This window comes from Meriones unguiculatus, chromosome 4, assembly GCF_030254825.1.
Source record: "Meriones unguiculatus strain TT.TT164.6M chromosome 4, Bangor_MerUng_6.1, whole genome shotgun sequence".
NCBI lineage: Eukaryota > Metazoa > Chordata > Mammalia > Rodentia > Muridae > Meriones > Meriones unguiculatus.
In genome coordinates this window covers 106,067,512-106,084,306 of record NC_083352.1, presented here as the reverse complement: position 1 = coordinate 106,084,306, position 16,795 = coordinate 106,067,512, and the positions used below count along the sequence as shown (strand labels likewise).

Here is a 16,795-nt window from a genome sequence, read left to right as displayed (position 1 = left end):
CTGAGAAAACCATAATGATAAGAACCTTTAGGAGACTTATAGCTATATTTAGTGATTTGTTCACAACAGTATTGCAGTGCCTTTGGAAAGTTGAGGAATACTTTCTTCCATGTAGAAGTGATATTATGTTGTGTCTACACAGGTTAAAGCCCACAGTGGGGATGCCTCAAGATTTCGCAGAGAATTGTCAGGGATTGTCTCTCAGCCTTGCTGATGTCAGAAGATGCCCCTGTTGTTAATTCTCTGTTTACACACCAGACAGACAGACAGCCTCTCTGCCTGGTGCTGTGCCGCAGAGATCTGAGAGTACCACAGTGGAAAGTAGGCAAGACAGAAATTAGGGCTTAGGGTCCAGTTTGGGGATAGCAATCACACAGAAAAGAAGTCCAGCATGCTGCCGGTGTCCTGGTGCCTGTGGTATGTGAGGTGTTGGAGTAGCTCAGAAGGGGGAGGCTAGAAAACCCTTCATACAAGAAGCAGCCTTGAGCCATGTCAGCCAGGTGGGTGGATAGTGAGTGAAGGGTTTTTTCCAAGTTGACATTAGCCTCACAGAGCCGTAAAGTGAAGCCTGCCCTCTCCTGTGATGTCATGAGAGATGAAATGCCACAGCTCTTCAGAAAGCGGTTTGGCAGCACCTGTCAAACGTTAAATTGCTCAAGGTAGTACACTGGGAATGTGGCGCATATGTCAGAATAATGCCCTGAAATAGAACAGTGCCCTGGTTCCTCACGTTCTCTTTAATCCCCCTATGCAGTTGCAGTACGCCAAGGAACAGGGATCCATAGAGGAGTGGTTAGTCTAGGAGACAGGGCACATGTCCAGCTGTTCAGAGCAACAGCAGCGCATTGTGTACCAGAAGAGACCATCCTGGGGGCAGAGGAGCTGGGTACAGTGGGAGCTTCCACACCCCTGTGGTGGCCTCTGCCCTGCGACATGGGATAGGGCCTGTTTTTTTGTTTTGTTTTGTTTTGTTTTGTTGTTGTTGTTCTGTTTTGTTTTGTTCTTAACATGCATGCATTACTGGCTCAAGAGAAAATGTTTCCAGTCTGATTTTTGTACTTTGTAGTAAAAAGTTTACTAAATGCTGTTTGGCATCCTTATTTGGATCCTGGAATAGAAATAGGAGATAGTTTAAGAGTTAGTGACATCTGAAAGACCTGGGCTTCTGCTGCTGTGGCAATGTTTTGTTCTTCACTGTGGCAGGTGTCCTGTGGGCTCAGCATTAAGTGATGCTGGATCAGAGTGAAAAGACACACTGTTTCCCTATCATCTCGGTCATCTTCATTGTCTTACTTGGATGGACCTGCCGTAATGCATTGCCATTGTCTTACCTGGAAGAAACTGTCCCGTTGCATTGTCAAAATATTGTCTGAGAAGGCACAGATTAGGAAATCAAAGTTTGTTCCCTCCTCTCCTCTCACTTTGGTGCAGGTCGAAGAATTCCATCCACTGATGCCAACCCGGCGTCTGGCGGCAAGGGCTTCAAACTCCGAAGACAGCCATCGGAGCCAAAGCGAAGCTGCTGCTGACAACCCAGGGCCCCACCCTGATGAAGAAGCAGGTGGTCCTGGATGTTGCAGGAGAGCCAGGCCCTGCCACTGGTAGCCGCCTTGTGCTCGAGAGTCTTCTTGATGCAAAAGGACTCAGAGGAAATGGCTATTTTGTTCTCTTGGAAGACTGCAATGGGTGTTTCTGACTGCAGACTTCTGTCGATGGACTCTGGCATGCAAAGGGACCACATCCTTGGCTGTTGACCTAGCTGAAAGGAGCATCTGATGTATGGGTGGTAGGATTGACTTGCTGGTACTTGTAATCAGGATTTTATGTATTATTTGTAAAGGGAAATGAGCACTTTCATGGATCTTAAGGGAAAGGCTGTGGAGATGGTCATCTCCTAGGTCCTCATCTCTAGTGTCAAAGTCACATCATTTAAGATGTGCAAAGTGACCACAAGGGGAGGGATGGTTGTTCCTGGGACAGAGTCCACCATCTCTAAAGCACTTTCATGCACAGAAAATTAACACCACAGCAGCAGCAGCAGCAGCAGCTGCCTGGTTCACCTTGGGTTTGCTTTTGACCCTGAATGTGTTACCACACACATTAGATTTATTGTTACCATTTTAAATAAGCTCTCCTGGTCCAGGTGATGGTGTGGAGAAGCTACCTGGAGCCAGTTGAGTTGCATGTGTCTAAACTGATGAGCAGTGGTTTCAAAAGAAGAGAGAAAGAACAAAGGAAATGATTCTTTTGGTGGTGTTTTTTGTTATTGTTGTTGTTGTTGTTGTTTTCCTTTGGCCCAGGTATTTGGTGGGAAGAACAAGTATGTGCTGCCTAGCATATGTAAATTTGTAGTCTATATTTATGAGACCATTGCTTAAAAATTATAAATTATGTAAATACATTATTAACGTCTGAATTCCTTTCAGTACTCATTTAGTCCTGTGCCCAGTCTCACGTGACCCCCACCCGTCTTTCAGCCTGTCCACAGGAAACTCTGAAGCCCATTTACATTGTGCAGAAGCATGGAGCACTTAGCTCGCAGCTTCCTTCCTCTCCCCTCGCCCTTCTGCATCCCATCTGGAAATGGTAATAAAGACATATGCCTCCTTGACAAGCCTGACTAGTCCTTCCTGCCTGGGGCGAGAGTGAGCCCAGCACCCGTCATTTACCTGGGGCGAGAGCGAGCACTTCTTAGCTCCTCCAGCGAGCTCAGACCAACTGTTCTAAGAGTGCTTTGCTTACCAACAGCCCGCCTCACCTCTCCCTCCTTTACTTTCTCTTGCCTCTGTTAGTGCTTTACACTCTTTTCCCTCAGGGGCCTAATGAGGTTTTTAATATAATCTAAAAATAAAGCACCCAAGTGAAGCTGCTGGAAATTTGTTCCTGGCCTAATTTGGCGCCCTTCCAGCCCGAGTATTGTAAGGGAAGGAAATTTACAAGATTAAATAGGAAATGAAACAGCTTGAATTTCAAACGAAATTGTGTTTTCAAAGCTGTCCTTAACTGAACAGTCAAAACTTTTAAAAACAATTGTTACTACTTTGTGCCCCTCCCCTACACACTTAAAATGGAGAGGTTTTAACACACCGGCAGCCCAGGTGACGCCAACCTGAGTGTGGCCTTGTCACCTTCTCTATAAACAAAACAAAACAAAACAAAAAAAAAAAAAAAAAAAAAAAAACGGCTAACGGCTTGCCTCATGTGGACGAGGCTACCAAAATCTGGTATGAATTCCTGACCTGAAGAGTCAGGTCATTCTGGAAGCCATGGCTCATCAGTGTGCACGGCAGCACCTCTGCCTCACTGTGCTCTGCTGCATCCCCTCCTGCTCTCCTCTGTGGGCCGTGGCTTCTCTAGCTAGCTTCCCTCTCATGTCACATGCGGGGAGGGACTCTGGCCACGGCTGCATGTCTTATCACCAGGATGAGAAGCATGGGCTCTGCGTTAATGTCTTCCTCAGCCTCTCTGTCACCAGTCTGCTCTAGAGACAAAGGAGCCATGCTGCTTGTGGTATCAAGTACTGCTCAGTGACAGCAGATTTCCGTCAGGCCCACCCTTCTTGCTCGGTGGAAGACAGGGAGATCGCCACTTACTTTCCCCTTATGCATATTAAAATGTAGTCAGACATAGTGCTTTATTTTGACCATGTTTTAGATTAAGCAGGAATCTAATATAAATTCCTTGTTTTTCCTGGCTGTTTCTTAAGAGAAATAGCCAGACTCCAAAGGCATTAAGACATAGCCTCTCCATAAAAGTCTTTGGTTCCCTTATGATGCAAAGCCATTTTTAAAAGCTTTGAAGACTGAACAGAAGGGGAAGATCTTTAATTAACTGCCGGTGTGTATTGATCTCTTTCAGAGAAACTGAAATAAGCTCTTTGCAGGTGTCCGATCCTAGGAGCCACTGTCTCTCCATCTCTCCTTCTACATAAGTGTTTTTCTGATTCTGTGATAACTAATTAACTATCATTTGGTGATTAAAAGAACATAAAGTGAGAGTCTGATTAAGTGTCCTTCAGTGTAAACTCTGTGAGAAGTGATTGGAGAGAAACACCTACCAACAAGCCCTTCTGGTTCCCAGTGAAACGCTGTCACCCGCCTGTCAGCTGCAGCCAAGACAAGCCCTGTACATGGCAGCCGAGAGATTTATTCCTTTTAAAATAGCCTAGGTCCTTGTTCCCATTTATGATGATGTTTGAAGTGCCCGCCTCCTCTCATTGTGCTCCTGTTCCTTCAATGCCTACCCAGGTCAAAATATCGAGATTGTCTTAGGAGAGGCCAGTGTCTTTGAGATTAGCTGTCCTCCGGCTTTTTTAATATATGAAAAGGGGGTGACCCACATTTAATTTTAGAAATTCTTGTAAGTCTTACATCTGTTCCTTGTCTCCAGGAGGAAAGTGGGTTTGGGGGTTTTCTAAAGCTCTAAAAGATAGAATACTGAAGGTGCCTTGTAGGTAGCTGTCTGCTAGCACTGCAGAGAATCTGCTGCTGTATTTCAAGGGTACCATGTTTGAATGGGTAGATTCGGTTTGGGATACACTGCATGCCAACACGTCAGCATCCCAGACGGCAACAGTTCACTGCCTTGTGTCCTTTCCTGTCGCAAGTGAAGTGGACGGGGTTCATCTCGCACTTCTTCACTCATCCAGAACCCGCAGAGACCATGACCCACAGACCCTCAAAGTGGAAGACAGCACACTGTGTTGTCTCTATAGCCAGGCCCTGTGTCTGTGGGAACCTGCAGGAGTCATGAGGGAATCCTCACTTAGGGAACCCTTTAACTCCGATCTGACCTCCATCCCTGCTTCAGAACATGGCAGCCGGACAGGCTGACTTTTCACATTAGACTCATTGGGCTGCTCGACCTGACTAGCAGTGGGAGCTAGGTCATGGAATGCCTTGCAGTCCCTCATTTACATGTGTTTTTAAGGGATGAGCACCACAATCTTTGTTTGATTTCAAGATACGTTCCTCCGCCTCTTACTAGCTCATTAGTTTGTTTGGTTTTTTTTAACCTTGTTTTTTTTTTTTGTTGTTGTTGTTCTTTTGTTATTTTGTCTTTTGTTGTTGTTTGTTTGTTTTTCCAGAGCTGAGGACCAAACCCAGGGCCTTGTGCTTGCTGGGCAAGTGCTGTACCACTGAGCTAAATGCCTAACCCCAGCTCATCAGTTTTTAAGGACAAAATGGGGTGTACCTTTGAGGTTCAGTCTGTCAGCCATGCCCTCCCTTAGTCTCCTTGGCTTATCAAAAAAAAAAAAAAAAAATTCAATGATATGATGCTTGAGATAGCCTGTGAATATGATTTTTTTTTTTTTAAATGGAGCTGGTGAGATGGCTCAGCAGGTAAAAGCACTTGCTGCCAAGGCTGATGACACAAATTCAATCCCCGGAACCTACTTAGTGGAAGGAGAATTCCACAAGTTGTCCTCTGATTGCCACACGTATCCTTAGACATACACATTAGTAAATGTCATCATTTAAAATATTCTGAGCAGCAAATTATTTAGAAGATAAACAAGAACACTGCACTTTTAGGAAAGGAGGGTCAGGTAGAATTTAGTTTGAGACTTAGAGGAATGACCTCAGTGAATTTCCTGTGACAGCAGAGAGGCTCGTCTTGACTTCCAGTAATAGAAAACCAGGCAATTTGATTATCTGATTTTCGAGAAATGTTAATGGAATTCCAGGGCATTTGTCCTGTTTTATGTGCAAATGAAAGTCTAAAAAATATTAGAAGGGTATTACACTTTGCAGGAGCCTCCCTTCTGCATCTCAGAAGGTGATGAGTGAGGGGCCTGCCGTGATGAAGTTCATTAGATGTGCTGCGAAGGGCAGATGAATAGAGCTTGGAATCGCCGTATTTCTCAGCTCGTCCTTCAGGGTGCTCTTAGCATGTAGGAGAGTGATTTACTCTCTGAAGCTAGGACTTCAACCAGCATAGATCAAGTTTAATTTGATGGTCTGTACTATCAGAAATAACTAATATCTGTGTTCTTTCCTTTCAGAGAGTAATCAATTATAGATGTGCTAGAATATTTTGGCTTCAAAACAAAAGGATTCAGAAGTTTAATAATAAAAAAAAAAATAGCTCAGACCTTCCATCGATTCCTTTTATTATGTTGAACATTCTAGGTAGCAGGATTAGAATATATAAATAGTAATGGTGAGATTAAAACCATAATGTCTAACAAACTTGAGGAAAAAATGTTTTAATTTGCTCTGAGTTCATTTTATGGTGCCCAGTGTCTCATCAAAATGCTGCATAATTACAACAAGCAAAAAACCGGGGTAGCTCTCCACAGACAGGACTTAAGTTCCTAATTCTATCTGCCAATTAATGGGGGGGGGGGCAGTCCTAAGACTATAATGATCTTTTTAAAGAGCCTTCTTTAATTGACAGTTTTCAACTGTGGGTCTAAATGTCCTTCTTAATCGCACAGTAGAAACAGCCTGCTGGCTCCTCATGCTACTTCGACTGAGGAGCTTCCCAGTGTTTAGAGGCAGGTTGTTTGCTGTGGTCCATTCAAGGGAATCGCCTTTAAAATAGCATGTTGCATGTGGGGCCCATGATCTTTACTCAGAACTAACATTGTCAAGGAGGCAGAGGTCCCAAACATTTAAAGCCAAGTTGTGTGCTTTATCCACTGCACCATGAGGCAGGTCTTGAGTCAGCTGCACAACCAGCCCGGAGCCTGCCCCATGCTCCCCTACTCTACACCATTGCCAGGCACTGCCCACAATACTGTTGTCTTTGAGGACTAGCCCTAACGTTCTTTGACCCATCATGAACACTTGGCATTTATACTTAAGTAATCCATTTTACACCTTGAAAAAGCTTGGAAGCAAGACTGGGACTTCTTTCCCTCCCATTCCTGTTTGAAGTTGCTGCATGGTGCACGAAACTTTCTCAACTTGGGTCATGCTCAAGATGTCAGAAGGACCCGTCAGTTTGGTGGGGGAGAATGATTGGCAGCTGGGCAGTCAGAGCAGCTGATGGTGGCTCTATTGTTAAGCCATTTGTTGTGCTGTGTAGACAGAGCTTTATTGCCCTGGGAAGAATTTTTTTTTTTAACTTGTCCCACTCAGTCTTCCCATCATTTTACATCGTGAGTCACTCAGCATCATCAATCACTGCTCTGCCCTTCAGAAGTTACAGCCTGCCTTCTATTTGATGGACGCTGAATTCTTGCCTTACTCTCATTTTCTGTGGGCTCTCCCTCAGGCACCCTGGCCCAGCCACCTAGGCACACATGACATGCCCTTCTCTGTGGGTTAAAGAGCCCCGAGGACTTCTAGAAGGGCAGTGGGCAGCAGGAGTCCATTAAGGCAAACTCCACTGAGTGACAGAATATGATCTGTCAAGGGTGACAGGATGATGGGCTCAAGGGTAGGAACTCCACAGATTTTGTAAGAGAGCACCTGTTAAAGAGTTTAAAAGTCCAAATCAGACATCTAGAGAGAAAACCTAAGCCTTTATACCAGCAATCTTTATTTCTCTAAAAGTGCCATCCTTGTCAAGACCCAGTGCAGGGAGTAAGCGACTTGTGCCTTTAAAATAGCATCTATATAAAAATCGACTTGCTCCGGGTTTCTCAAGCCTGGTAGCTCTCTGAACAGCCTGAACTTAAAACCGTGGCTTCACAACAAGTGACATACTGCCTGGTCACCTGTAACAATACTGGAATGAGGATTTGCTAAGCCTGAATGGATGTTTGATGATAGTTTTTGCAGTCTGACCTTGGGCTGGACCTAAGTCTATGTAAACTGTATGATGTCTGTTTTGTTTGTAAATGCTGACAAAAGAAAACTTGGCCTTTTGCTTTTTTGTTGTAAGGTTTTTCTTCTGTGTTCTTCTGTGTACTTCTGTTTGCAGATGGTAGACCTGGCATACTTTGGAACAGTGTTCCTTCAGCTTGACTTCCATCGTATGCTTTGATAGAGTGTGGCATGCCCTGTCACTATAGAATCTGTGTTAAGAATGGTGCAAACATTTGTTAATAAAATGCTATGTTTACAGATGCATGATCCAGCCTCTCTGTTCAACGGCATTCATCACAATTCTTGTTTTATTTTGTTTAAGTTGGGTTCTCCATGGACAGCCCAAGCCTATCACATTCAACCCTCCCAGGTCCTGGGATTTCAAGTTATGTGTTCCACACCCATCACTGTTCACATCTTTCTAACCACATGTTCTGAAGACATTTCAGACAGATTTTGGATATAGAGTTCCAGACATTTGGTGTATTTGTGTGGTGTTGGGTAGAAGGTTGGTGTATCTGTGTGGTATCTGATGAAAGGTTGGCGTATCTGTGATGTTGAGTGAAAGGTTGGTGTATCTGTGTGGTGTCTGGTGGAAAGTCACTTTATTAACCAGGAGTAAACACACAGAAAACATACCTGTGTTTTCAAACCATTGTGCTGAGAGCCCCCATCTGACTCGGGTGAGTGATTTTAATACAGATTGGATGACTTGCTTTGGTTTTCATTTAAAAATGTATAAACATGTACAGAATATACCATGAATCTCTGTCTAACCCAAACAGTGGTGTGTCCAGCTGAGAAACATCTCTGCCCGTTTGTGTGTGTGTGTGTGTGTGTGCGTGCGTGCGCACCTGTGTGTGCCTGCCTGTCTATGTGTGTATGCACACACATGTGGAAGGCAGAGACCCGCATGAATGTTTTCCTACATTGCTCTCCACCTTAGTTTTTGAGTCAAGGTCTCTTACCAAACTTAGAGCTCACCAGTTGATGAAAGTGACTGGCCAGCAAATTACACAGATCCCACTGTTTCCACCTCCCAGCACATTCTGAAATTACAGGCACATTCTGGCATTCGTGTCCTTTATGTGGGTGCCAGGGATCAGAGTCAGATCCTCATGCCTGAAGAGCGAGCACTTCACTGAGCATCTCTCCAGCCCTTGGTTTCTGACAGCACGGCATCATTTTTGAATGCTTTCACATCTTCATGTGGACTGTGTGCAGCCGTGTAGGTGTACTGTTGAGTCTGGCCATGACTCAGAATAGCACGAGGCACTTGTGCTCACTCCTGCCTTTGTTTCTGTGGAACACTCTACCTGTAAACAGGCTCCTGCCATGTGTCTATGCTTTACCTGTAGGCATTAGGGTTTTGTTTTTTGCATTGTTTGTTAGATTATTTGTTTGCTATTATGAGTGTGTATTTAGATGAATGTTTCTGGTTGTCTGATTGGTGTATCGGTGCTTGTTTTGCTTTTTATTTAAGACAGGCTCTCAGCCTAGCCCTGGCTATCCTGGAATTCACTCTGTAGTTCTGGCTGGCCTGGAGCTCACAGAGAGCCAACTACCTCTGCATGCTGAGATGACAGGTGTGAGCCCCACCCACCTGTGACAAGCATTCTATGGTGTACACATAATGGTTCTCTTGGGCGCATCCTGGAAGTAGCGTTCCTGGCTCCCAGGAGGCATGTGGTATCTGTATAGTTTTTGCTTTGTTAGATGCACATTTCTATGCCTTTCCATGAAACCCACTAGCAGCACACAAGAATCCCCGCTGCTCAGTCTCCCTGGTTACGGTCTAGAAGTCGCTGCCAGCAGCAGTCATTTCTGAAGAGAGAGAGGTTCAGTGACAGACACCTGCTACTTTGTAGATAATTCTATACTTATTCAAGCTCCTTCTTTGTGCATGATCTTCCTTATTTCCCAAACAAAACCAGTGAAAGGAGAGAACGAGTCCTAAAAATTGGCCTCTGACCTCCTCGTGGGTGCCATGGCAGAGATGTGCCCACATTTTACATCTCATCTTGCCCTCGGAACAATACATTTGGAAGAAATCAGGGCTGTCATTTGTGTTACTGCCATGCTCGCTGCTCTCTGTACTGAATGAACTCATTTTCTCTCTGTTCTGGTCTGAATGGCAAATGCTTGCACCAGCTGACCAAATCCTCACTGTGCATTGCAGTCTTCAAAGAGGCTTACAGAGCCTCCAAAGACACGAATAAAATAAGTTTTGAAGAACTATCTCTCTCCTGCCTTCAGAACTTTAGTGAAAATCAATAGATACACAGAAAGTGTGGTTGTCTTGTTTTCCCCTAGTGTGTGTAAGCCCTGGGGAATACACAGGGCACAGCATTAACTAGATATGGTGCCACACAGCTGGAATCCTATCACTCAGGAGGTAGAAGCCTTAAGAGGGAGAGTTCAAAATCAGGCGCTGCCGCTTGACTGGTAGCAAGCACATCTTTAATCCCAGTAACTGGAAGACATAGCGGACAGATCTCTGAGTTTGGTCTACACAGAGAATTGCAGGCCAGCCAGGGCTGTATAATAAGACTCTGTCTCAAAAGACCAAAAACCATGGGGCTGGGAAGACAGCTCAGTTAAGGACAAAGACCTGAGTTTGATCCACAGAACTCACTTGATAAAGTCAGGTATGGTAGGTTTATACTTGTAATCTCGGCACGAGGGAGGCAGAGACAGACAGATCCCTGCCAGCCCAGCCTACAACCTAGGCTAGTGAAAAACCTGTCTCAAACAGACAGACTCAGGACAGACACCCACGGTCGTCCTTGGGCACACATACAAACACATACTCGTGCAGCTGCTTGAAAACACTGAAGTGTTTTGTTGTTTCGCTATAAAGCTTAGAAGCTGGTTTAGGACCAAGTGTGTAAAACTTTATAGGGCACATTTATTTTCATTTCTTCATTTGCCATAGGTCTTTCCAAGCTATCTTAAATTCTCATGGAAGAAAGGGTGTAGGGAAGTGTAAATACATACTAAGAGGACAAATTAGTCTCTGGCCCATCAAAGCAGCACTATGCAAGAGCCAGCATCATTCATAGATGCCAAGAGAAACAGAAGAAGCCCAAGCCAAAAGGAAGAAAGAGATTACCAGCACCCCAAACAAGCAGGATGTTTTAAATGCACAAAACAATGGCCTGTGTCTTCACAGGCAGCTGGCTGCCTGCCTGGAAGCACACAGCAGCTGGTTTGCCTGTCCAGGTTTCTTGGCAACCTCAGAATTGCTTGCAGGTAGATCTTCTTTACATTGGAACTTAAGTGTATTTCCTTTGAGCTGATAAATTACAAAACATGGATCTTTTAAGTTTGGAGGGTGGTGGTGGTCTTATAATAATGGTCAAAGTCCTGATTCTCCACTGAAAATAGCTGTGTTTAGGAAGCGAGGCATCTGCAGGCTTCTAGAACTTACTCTCTGGGAGTATTCTATTACCACTTTTCTTTGTAGTGCTGGTTGAGCCTGCAAGAAGTGTGTGGGGGACCTTTACAGCCAACACCTTGTCAAGATGAATCACTTGGTTAATTATGATTTTAATCAGACCTCCAGTCACTTTAGATTTATTTTCAGCGTTTCCTAGGAAACAAGGTAGGAACTCAGAGACCACCTTTTGCGAAGTGTGCGCGGAGGTGCAGCAGTCTCTGATACCACTGCTAATGGGGTAGGAAGCGGAGCAGGGGGTCACTTTTCTCTTTATTAATATTTAGTGTCGAACAGAGCTTCAGGCCTCTGTGAAATCAAATATATGAAAAAGAAAATGGAAAAGCTACCAGGGCTCCACTCCATTAGAAAAGGACATTTTTTAAGGAGAAAATTAAGGAGTTGAGAATGTTAATTTGGGGTTAATGCACCTTGTCGAGACAGTGGGGGCCCTGTGGTATACTATCATCCACGCTGGAGACCCCCAGCCCACCCAGGTGATGGGGTCAGGCCTTGTTTGCATATAAATAAGAACACATTTTTAACTTCAGAGCTATTTTGTTTATATTTGTCTTAAGCCTGGTGGGAACAATCTGAATGTTGTCAACAGTCTGAGTTGCCGTTGGAACCAGCCCTGGGGACCCAGGCTGCCCAGTCATGAAATAGCCTACCCTGTGTGTCTCACCTGAATTTTCACACACCTTATTGTTAATGAACCACAAGTTGGAAAATCAGGTTCCAAGTGGGCTTTCCTTCCTGTTCTTGAATTCCTCCTGAAAGTAACAGGCAGTGGACATGTGGGTAGATGAGAGGCAGTGCTTATGAACAGTCAGGAGCAAACTGGTGGCTACAGAAAGGGCAGCACACAAAGAAGCCCATGACACCTCTCTGAGGATGACATGAAGTCCACCTGCTTCTCCCCCAAATTTTGACAGTCTGAGGCAAGGAAGAACCAAGCAGAGCCAACAGAAGGGTCCTACTAAGAGCCACACATAGGGCTGTCTAGCTGTAATCCCAGCACTGGGGGGCTGAAGCAGGAGGATTACCAAGAGTTAAAGGCCAGCCAGCTGAGTTCCAGAATAAATCCCATGCCAGCCTGTCCCCCATAGTGAAACCATCTCAAAACCCAAGTACATCCATGGACTCACCACATTAGCAAGCAATATCCTTCATCTAGCTGGCTGCGAAGCCCCTGCAGGAAAACCACCCAAGTCATTCATCTCAGAGACCATCAAGTACAAGTTCCTTTCCCATTGGCTCCCAGACTGGGAATCGCCTAAAGCATGTACATCATTTTAGAACGGTTAATATAGACAGTCCCCTCTTCTCTTTTTTGAGGTAGGGTTCATGGTGGCCTTAAAGTCCTGCTCCTTCTGCTTCTTCACCCCAGGAGTTGGGATTAGAGCATGCCCCAGCACACCCAGCCTTTTGGCTCCCCTTCTGTGATCTGGTGTGTAATTTTTCATGGGGAGGGAGTCCTTCACACTCTAGCTTGCGCTATTCTGAAGCTCACTGTGTCACCCAGGCTAGCTTTGAGCTTGTGACAATCCTGCCTCCCAAGTGCTAGGCGTTACCCATGTGAGGCGCCACATCTGATTTTGGTGGATAGCTTTATTTGCTAAATGAGAAGGTTGCAAACTTTATGACGGGAAACCAAGCTTCTGTCAAACGACATCATTCACCGCACCACTTATGTATGTATACATATAGATGTAATTTATATATATTCTGTTTTCAGCCCTACTTGCAATTGCTTGTAACAGAGCCCTGTTACAGCAGGTACCTGCCTCTTCCACCGCTGGTCCGCCGGGGCACTTCTTTATTGTTCTAGATGAACCTAAACAATATGAAAGCTTGTCCTCATTTTTCATAATGCTGTCTTCATTTTTTTTTTAAGATACACCCACACAGGCCAGTGTATGCACACAAATACAAAATGAAGAAAAGACAAATGTTTAAGTTGCAGAGAAAAGAGACAAAATATTTTTTCTGTAAGAGAGTACAGGATCAGGGGAGGGGTGTCGTCAGGAGACCCGGGGCTCGGAGCGGGGGAGCAGAGGAGTCAGGAGGGGACAGAACAGCTGAAGAGGCGGGAGCCCTGTGAGCAGTGCAGATGGTACAGCAGCTGACTGCCACTGGGAGCTGAAGGTCGCCTCCCGCCCCTCCCTGGTACCATCTCTCCTGTGCTGATCCATCATCGTTTATTATTTGGTTTGTCAAACGTTAAAACATCCCTGCCGCTGCAGAGTCCTACATCTCGGGCTCAGAGGGATAAATAAATGAGAAATCAGGACAGGACTTCATGAGTCCAGACAGACACCATGCATTATCAGAACACAAACAAATCAGGGCCCCCCCTAGGGAATTAAGCTTCTGAGAAATAAAGAAAAGGGAGACAGCTCTTTTGTGGGCCCTTCCCCCTAGAAGAAAATAACAAGATATTTACTTCTCTTTGTGGTTTCTGATGCTACAAGTTAAGAATCATCTGCTTCTGTTTAACAGTATTTAAAGGTTGTGAAGGGAGGAGTGTCTTCAGAGTTCGGGGCTAATGGTGATGAGATAGTTCTTGATGCCTTGGTGCCTGGATGCTGATGGTGTATTTGGGACCCAGGGTGGTACCCACCAGAACTGATAAAACTCACATACTGACAAATGACTGACACTAGCAACAACTCGTCCTGAGGGGCACAACAGGCCCCACTTAGGTTTACTTCTTAAAGCTCCGCCTCCCTTGTTCCCCATGCTGAGGGATGTCAGTAGATGGGTGAAATCCCCACAGTGAGGCTCCTTCTGTGTCCTGTGCCTGTGATGTGGCCACTGTTCCTCGAGTTCCTCAAGTGTTCCTCTCTTCCCCTCCACATGAGGGATGAAACTGAGACTCAAGCCACTGAAAGACAAACATCCCCTGCTGGCCCCAGCTGCCTGTGTTGTGCTCTGACCCACAGAACATGCACAGAATGGACATCACAGAGGACCAACCTGCCTAACAGATGGTCAAGATAAAAGCAAGACTCCTCACCAGTCACCTCCAGGCCCAGACAAAGCACGGTCCAAATGTCAAACTCGCAGCTTAATAGAGGGATGCTACCATTTCAGTGACAGCCATCAGTTCACTTGTGTTTTGCTTTTTAAACAGGGTCTCACTGTGTAGCCCTGGCTGGCCTTGAACTCATTCTGTAAACCAGGCTAGCCTCAGACTCACAGAGATCCATCTCTCTCTACCTCCAAGTGCTGGGATTAAAATTGTGTACCAGCACACTCCTCCGGCTCATTCTTATCTGCCCTCAGTGGTCCATGCAAAGTGTTGGCCCACATCCTCACAAGGTCTATGCCTGAATAAAGTTCTCCATCCTACCCTTTCTGCCACCCTGCCTCCTATCCCTGTACCCCATTTCTTGTGTTCTCTCACTACCACCTCCCCAGAGAATGCCCAGAGTTATGCACCAACCCACACACCTACAAGAATGTCAGAGGGCTCCTTGTTTGCAAAGCATTGCCAATAGCCAAAGCAGCCTGTCCTAGGGGGGTATTAGTTGCAAGGACGGATGGGGGCTGGAGCAGCTAGCACCCACTCTTGCTCTCAGAGAACATGACAGGACCTCCTGCTGCTGCAGCCTGGCTTTGGTTCTAGTTCCATCATCTCTGGGCTCCCAGTTTTAACCCTGGATAGAAAAGTAGAGTGGTGGCAGCCACTGAGCAGTGATCCAAGTGTTCCTAGGAGCAAAAAGACTGGACTGGAGAAAGCAAACTTGAAAGTGCCATGACCTGTGTCTGGTTACTCTCCTTCCTTTCTCTATGTATGTGTGTTTGTCTGGACTTCCAAGAGCCCAGCCGCCCTTCAAAGGCTGAGGACCCCAGGACACTGCAGCTGTTTTCAGAGACCATGGGTTGGCCATCCAATTGGGACAGAAGAGATGAAAGACAAAAAAAAAAAAAAAAAAAAAGGTATAGGTAGGCCTGAGTGACAGTTGTCGGTGAGATCAATGACTCTCACTCCTCTTGGGCAAGTTCCCGGAGCTCCTTGTGCCTCAGTTTCCTGGTCTGTGTACCAAGGAGGCTTTTCTCACTGTGCATTTTCACACTGGTTATGTAATTCTCCTTAAAGCCTTTGTGCATTATTGTCATGCCTTTAGCTTGTCACCAGGAGGGGCACACAGTGGGGATAGGTCTTTGTCCCCCTCCCAACCACTTCAAGGCACTAGTCAGGTTATCCCACTGCCTGTCTGCCCTTGGTCTCTCTACTCCCTGTGGGCACATGTCCCTTCAAACATCAGCGCCGTGAGTGAGGTCATCGGGTTTACCCACCCACAGACACACATGTGGGCACAGCCTGTGCTCTCCAACACAGTAGCAGTCTTGGAGCCCTGAGACCTCTCTCTGCAATGACGCCCATGCTCTCTCGCTTGCTGCTGCTCAGAGCATTTATCATGAAGCTCTGCCGTGCTGCCCAGGGGTGGGGGCGGCCCACAGAGGTAAACACACCGCCTTCACCCCTAAGGAGAGAGAATCTAATTATCATCTGGAGATTCTTTGGGGATCTGCTTAATAAATCAATAGGAATGATTTGTAATTAGAATATCAATTATTTGTATGCAAATGTGGCCTTCTGAGTGCTTGGGGACAAATTCTAAGGATTGAAAGACTCACTCCCTCCACCCCGCCCTCTCTGATTCTTAATTACATTATTTCGTTCATTCATCAAACATTTATTGAACACCTTTTACATGCAAGGCACAGAGATGGGGCCCAGAAATCCACCTCTGCTTTCTCTCTGTCAGGCAGGAAAGGTCCAAGAAAGCTGGCTCTAGGGAAGAGCTTCCTTTCAGAGACAGAAGAGAGCCCTAAACTTCTGGACAGTCGCCCAAGCCACCTAGACCACCAAGACCCTCAGCTGAAGAGGAGCCCTGCCCAGATCTGAGGGGGCTTCATGAGTGGCTCACGTGGCTGCACCCCTCTTTTGAGAGTCTATGAAGCATATGGCTGCAGTCAACACAAAGCCCATCTAGGCTTGTTCTTGAGTAGACAAGTCTTTGAGGATCAAGCAACCACTATGCACAGGTTTGTGCTGACACTTTAGTCCCAGAAGTGTTGGATCTTTTTGCTTTGTTTTTTGACACAGGGTTTTTCTGTGTAGCCTTGGACTTGCTTTTTAAACCAGGCTGGCCTCAAACTCACAGAGCTCTATCAGCCTCTCCCTCCCCACCTACTGGTATTACATTGTTCCAGGCTGGTTGAAACTTTCTTTATAAATGGTAATTATTTTTTTTGTGGGGGGGGGAGGGGACATGGACACAGGGACTAACTCTTTATCTCTCCTTCATTCCTTCAATTCTTCTATATGTGTGTATGTGTGTGGGGGTGTGAGCATTTATGCATGTTTGTGTGTTTGTCGGTGTGTTTGTGTGTACAGTGTGTATGTGCTCACATGTGTGTGCACACAGATGTCAGAGGACGATGTCAGGTGTCCTGCTCTGACGCTCCCCGCCTCCTCCTCATTCCCTTGAGACAGGGTCTCTCATGAACCTAAAGCTAGGTCTGCAGCGCGCAAGCCACAGTGGAGTTTATGGTTGTGTTCCACAGGTCATGCTGCCTAACATTTCAT

The 16,795-nt window shown here is 45.8% G+C and overlaps 1 protein-coding gene across 1 annotated transcript in view; it reads left to right on the top strand.

Moving 5' to 3' along the window:
• Window positions 1-8,021, top strand: part of Rab22a (RAB22A, member RAS oncogene family) — a 50,188-nt gene extending 42,167 nt beyond the window's left edge. The window contains exon 7 of the mRNA XM_021644414.2: window positions 1,432-8,021. Within this exon, the coding sequence (XP_021500089.1) occupies window positions 1,432-1,529 (98 nt within the window). The 3' untranslated portion in view covers window positions 1,530-8,021. The remainder of the gene's footprint in view (window positions 1-1,431) is intronic.
• Window positions 8,022-16,795: the final 8,774 nt, after the last annotated feature.